This window comes from Priapulus caudatus, unplaced genomic scaffold (genome assembly GCF_000485595.1).
Source record: "Priapulus caudatus unplaced genomic scaffold, Priapulus_caudatus-5.0.1 Scaffold1432, whole genome shotgun sequence".
Taxonomy (NCBI): Eukaryota; Metazoa; Priapulida; class Priapulimorpha; order Priapulimorphida; family Priapulidae; genus Priapulus; species Priapulus caudatus.
In genome coordinates, this window is record NW_014578493.1 from 54,937 (window position 1) to 59,928 (window position 4,992).

The window sequence follows — 4,992 nt, forward strand, 5'->3', positions numbered from 1 at the left end:
AGCAACAGCAGCAACAGCAGCAACAGCAGCAACAGCAGCAACAGCAGCAACAGCAGCAACAGCAGCCGCATCAAGAAACAGAACAGAATCACCAAGAACAATCAGGCACCCAGCAAGAGGAGCAGCAGCGACAACAACAACAACAACAACCACAACAGGAACAACAACAACAACAACAACAACAGCAGCAGCAACAGAACACTCAAGAACAGGGACCAGGGCAGGAGCAACAGCAGCAGCAGCAGCAGCCACAACAACAACCTCAACACCAGCAGCAGCAGCAGCAACAGCAACAACAACAACAACAACAACAGCAACCTCAACAGCAACCTGGCCAACGTCAGGGCGGAAACAACAACAACAACCCTAATCCTATCGTCAATGTCAGAGATCGATTATTCCACGCTCTCTTCTTCCGGATCTCGTTGGCATATGCAAGAGCTGTGCCCCGCCCACTCAGACGAGCACTAGAGTTTACCATTCTTATCAAGGTAACTAGTGTTTACTGTCTTTATAAATGTAACTAAAGTTTATGATTCTTATAATTTAACTAGTGTTTACCATCGCCATCCTTATAAAGGGTACTATTTTTATTAAGCTTACTAGACTTTACCATCTTTAGAAAGCTAACTAGACTTTACCATTCTTATAAATCTAACTAGATAACCATCTTTATAAAGCTAACTAGAGTTTACCAATCTAGAAAGGTGAGTACAGTTAATCGTATGCTGTATTACTGTATTTTATTGTATACTGTGGTCTGCAGTTCTGAACATTGTATAAACCATGCTACAAAGTCTGTGTGAAATTGACAGCAGATTACTAAAAGAAAATACGTGAACAACTATTTTTGTGGTTTCCGGATTGGCGAGATATATATAAAGCTTTGCACCAAGCGAGGCACTCTGGTGATGGCGGACAGCGTATGGTGACTGATGTGTGTTTGCAGGCGATTGGAGCATTACTGATACTGGCTTACGTACATGTCGCCTTCTCACGCACTCCCATCAACTGCCTGGACTTGATTCAGGAGACGTGGCCGCGCGAAGGAATCCTGCGCGTGCAGATCGTGCGCAATGGACACAACTTCAGGTGTGTGTGCGTGTGTGTTTGTGTGTGTGTGTTAGTTTGTGTGTGTGCGTGCGTGTGTGCGTGCGTGCGTGCATGTGTGTTAGTTTGTGTGTGTGTGTGTGTGTGTATGTGCGTGCATGTGTGCGTGTTAGTTTGTGTGTATGTGCGTGTATGTGTGTGCGTGTGTGTGCGTGTGTGTGCGTGTTTGTGCGTGCGTGGTTGCTCGTGTGCATACATCATTATCTTTCCGCGGGTGTTCATGCGCACGCACGTGGCTTGTCGTATTCCGACGTCGCTTCGCACTAGTGACAGTAGTGATAAACTCTGCAGAAATAACTTAGTTCGATGAAGTAGTGATAAACTCTGGAGAAATAACTTATCTCCCTCTTCCCTCCCGGCAGCCTGGCGGAATCCTACAAGCGGGAGCAGGAGATCCGGGAGCGCGAACAGTTCCTCGACATGCTATACGAGAACGTCAGCTTCTACGACTCGGAGCTCATCTTCGGCATGACCGTTGACGCCGACGGTGTCGACGCCGCCGCGCACCCGCCGCAGACACCCGCGGCGGAGGACAAGGGGGAGGAATGGGAGGAGGGGCGAGGGAGGGACGTCTCCGCTGCGATGGCGGCGGGTTCCACTGCGAAGCGCGAGGACCCAGCAGGTACCGGCACGTTACCGCGACGTTCGCTTGTTTTGCGTGGTGGCGATCGATTGATGCGTTTGAGCGAGGTGATATACTCTGCTAGAATGTCGTTGCAAGTTCGGTCAAGTTACACTCTTCTCACACGTTCTCACCACGTTGTCTACTCTGAGTCACTTTGTTACTAGGAAGGATTTTTAGGATGCCCCTATGGCAATGTTGATTGCCTACAGCTACCTGGCAATCACACTGGGCACGTAGATCAAATCAAAGTGAATGGCAAGAGTTTTACTAACGGGAAGATAGTGTATGTAGATAGAAGTCTAGGAAGCAATGCACATGTGTACGCACAAAATGCAGTTAGGGGTTGTTTAGGAGATGCAGCCGAGATGTAATATACTATATCTTCTCAAGATTACTCAAGATAACTCATTGAGAGCTAACCATCCCTCAGATATGTTCAGTAGTCATACATGTACAGCTCTGACTGCAAGTATCTCTTAATTTAATCTTAGTAAGAATCGATATGGATGATTAAGTGAACGTCAATAATGGAAATTGAGTAAAGATTAATAAAAAAGAAAAGAAAAAGTAAGGAAAACTAAGCTACTGCCTCATTTTAACGTAAAGAAGCTGACGAGGTAAGATTGATAGTGGTGATTGTATAAGGACCGGCATTGTTGATTCATTTGTGAGCTCAACTGTTCACAATAGACATGGCCCCTCCATCAGCCGATCAGCATGAAGATAGACCTCGCATTTTACGAAGGCTTCAACAGTTAGTGCTAAGGTTGCCCTCCTTGTTGTGGTGCCCCTGAATATTAGATGAGATCCATGGGAATAAACTGCTGTGGTTGACTGCTTCACCTGGTTTGCTGCTGCAAGCTTTCCAGCATTCCACATGTATTCCTGTGTGTGAGTGGAGCTTGTTGTGTATGCATTCCACCTTGTCCCCAGTAATGTTGTTAATGAGTGATTTGCTTTGAGGACACGTCTACAAAGTAAACACTTACATTTGGGCCCATTCCACTTGCCATGACACCGAACGATTTCTGATTTAATGCAAAGCAGTCTCTTAAAAAGCAAAGGATTGTCTTAAAAAGCAAAGGATTGTCTTAAAAAGATTAATAGTATTAAGAATTTGACGACCCTCTGTTCTATTTTCACAGGTGAGCCAGCAGCGGGTGAGGCAGCGGAGGGGGTGAAGAAGAGACTCATCGAAGCACACGATGTAGGGAGGAAGGAGGGATCCGTCGATACAGGGGTGATGAAGGAGGCATCGCTGAGTGCGGAGGAGGCACAGAACGAGTCGTCGCATGCTGACAAGGAGGAGGTCCATCTGGAGAAGGGAATTCTCCCGTTCCGCGAGACACTTTCCGACTTTGACATGTTCAAGAAAGCCGGTGGGTGTTACTTGTTTCGTGTGGGTTGCGAAAAACAGGGAAAATTGTATTTAAAATTCTTCCAGGCTTGGAAAGACCTGGAAAACAGGACGTGTCATTGATAAGTCCTGAAAAAGGGTCTGTTTTAATATCTGTTCCTGAAAAGTCCTTGAAATTGCGTCGTGATGTTTATCTCGTCTGAGAAGCAGCAAATTCTTGCTTTGTGCAAGAGTTTATTCACTAGTCATTGATTCAATAGTCAGTGATACGAGGCACAAAGACTGCGTTCAGCTAAAGTCTTGCTGTCATTATGTCACATATGTTTTGCCGTGGGTGTACTAGTCCAGGCGTTATCGAGTCTCCTGATGACTTGAATTGTGTTCTGTTTTGTTAACGCTACAGAGTAAATCATGCAGAGCTTTATTGTGCGTGTGTATGGGGTGGATGAACGCATCACAAGCTGTGATTTGAGTCTATTTGTGTCTATACGAAAGAGATAATGAATGAGCATGTATGAATTGAATGTCAGAGTACTGTGTAACCTATGAGTACTCTTATGTACGTGTAAGAGATTCTAAATCTGCGAAAACGTGAACGTTGGAACCGTGTGGAGTCTGCGCGGCATAATTCATGTGTACACGTATCACACTGTACCCTATTACATACATATCTTATATGTATAGCTATATGTACATGTATAGGTGTGCCTAGAGTTTGTTAGTATCGATATCAAATTTGTGCACTCATATTTATGTATTTATTTATTCACATATTCATTCATATTTAGTAGCCGCGTCAGCGTTTTGGTTTTCCGCTTCAGTTTGGCCGGAAGAAGAGTACATAATCGAGTATTCACTGGAATATGGCTTCCTCCGACTCTCTCCCGCCACCAGGGAACGTCTCAATATTTCCGTGATGATCATTGCACTCGGTGAGTATCTCTCACTCTGTCCTCGTGACGAGCGATCGGTCCCTGAGGGTGACCAGCATTGGCTGTGAAGTAACATGGTGCATGCTGCTGCTGCTGCTGCTGCACGCGCGCTCCTATCTACTGTATTGTAGAGTCGGTCTACATTACTACATTACTACACTATCATACTACTACCTTACTACACTGCTACACTAGTACAATACTACGCTATCATACTACTGCGCTTGCAGATCCGAATCGCGACGCGTGTTTTGGCGACGTCTTCAGCCGCTTTCTGCTCGAGGAATTTCTGGGATACGATGACATTCTGATGGCGAGCATCAAGAGCCTCGCCGAGAAGGAAGACAACCAAGGTGAGCTCTCCTCCTCCTCCTCCTCGCCTCTGTTCTCCTCCTCCTCCTCATCCTCGTCTCTGTTCTTCTCCTCCTCCTCCTCCTCCTCCTCCTCCTCCTCCTCCTCGTGCTCCTCGGGCTCCTTATCTTTGTCCTGTTCCTCCTCCTCCTCCTCCTCCTCCTCGTCGTGCTCCTTGTCTTTGTCGTTCTCCTCCTCCTCCGCCACTGCCGCCTCCTCCTCCGTCCGCCTCCTCCTCTGTCCGCCTCCTCTTCTGTCCACCTCCTCCTCCGTCCGCCTTCTCCTCCGTCCATCTCCTCCATCTGCCTCCTTCTCCTCCTCTTCCTCCTCCACCTCTACTGCTGCTGTCACCCGGCAAGCATGGCCGCCAGGGGACTCTTACGGCCATCGTGAGGAGGCGATCGTTTTGACGTGACCTTGGTCTGATCTTGATTCGCAGGTTACCTGCGAAACGTCGTGACGGGTGAGCACTATAGGTTTGTGTCGATGTGGATGGCTCGCACTTCCTACCTCGCTGCTGCCTTCATCATGCTGCTGTTTGTAAGTACATGTACTGGTGAGAGAGAGAGAGAGAGAGAGAGAGAGAGAGAGAGAGAGAGAGAGAGAGAGAGAGAGAG

The 4,992-nt window shown here is 47.2% G+C and overlaps 1 protein-coding gene across 1 annotated transcript in view; it reads left to right on the plus strand.

Moving 5' to 3' along the window:
• Positions 1 to 4,992, plus strand: part of LOC106816612 (membralin-like) — a gene marked incomplete at its 3' end in the record, with an annotated part of 7,467 nt that overhangs the window by 852 nt on the left and 1,623 nt on the right. The window contains 7 exon segments of the mRNA XM_014821236.1: positions 301 to 491; positions 950 to 1,092; positions 1,473 to 1,732; positions 2,881 to 3,114; positions 3,914 to 4,024; positions 4,255 to 4,377; positions 4,815 to 4,915. Coding sequence (XP_014676722.1) covers positions 301 to 491; positions 950 to 1,092; positions 1,473 to 1,732; positions 2,881 to 3,114; positions 3,914 to 4,024; positions 4,255 to 4,377; positions 4,815 to 4,915 — 1,163 coding nt within the window.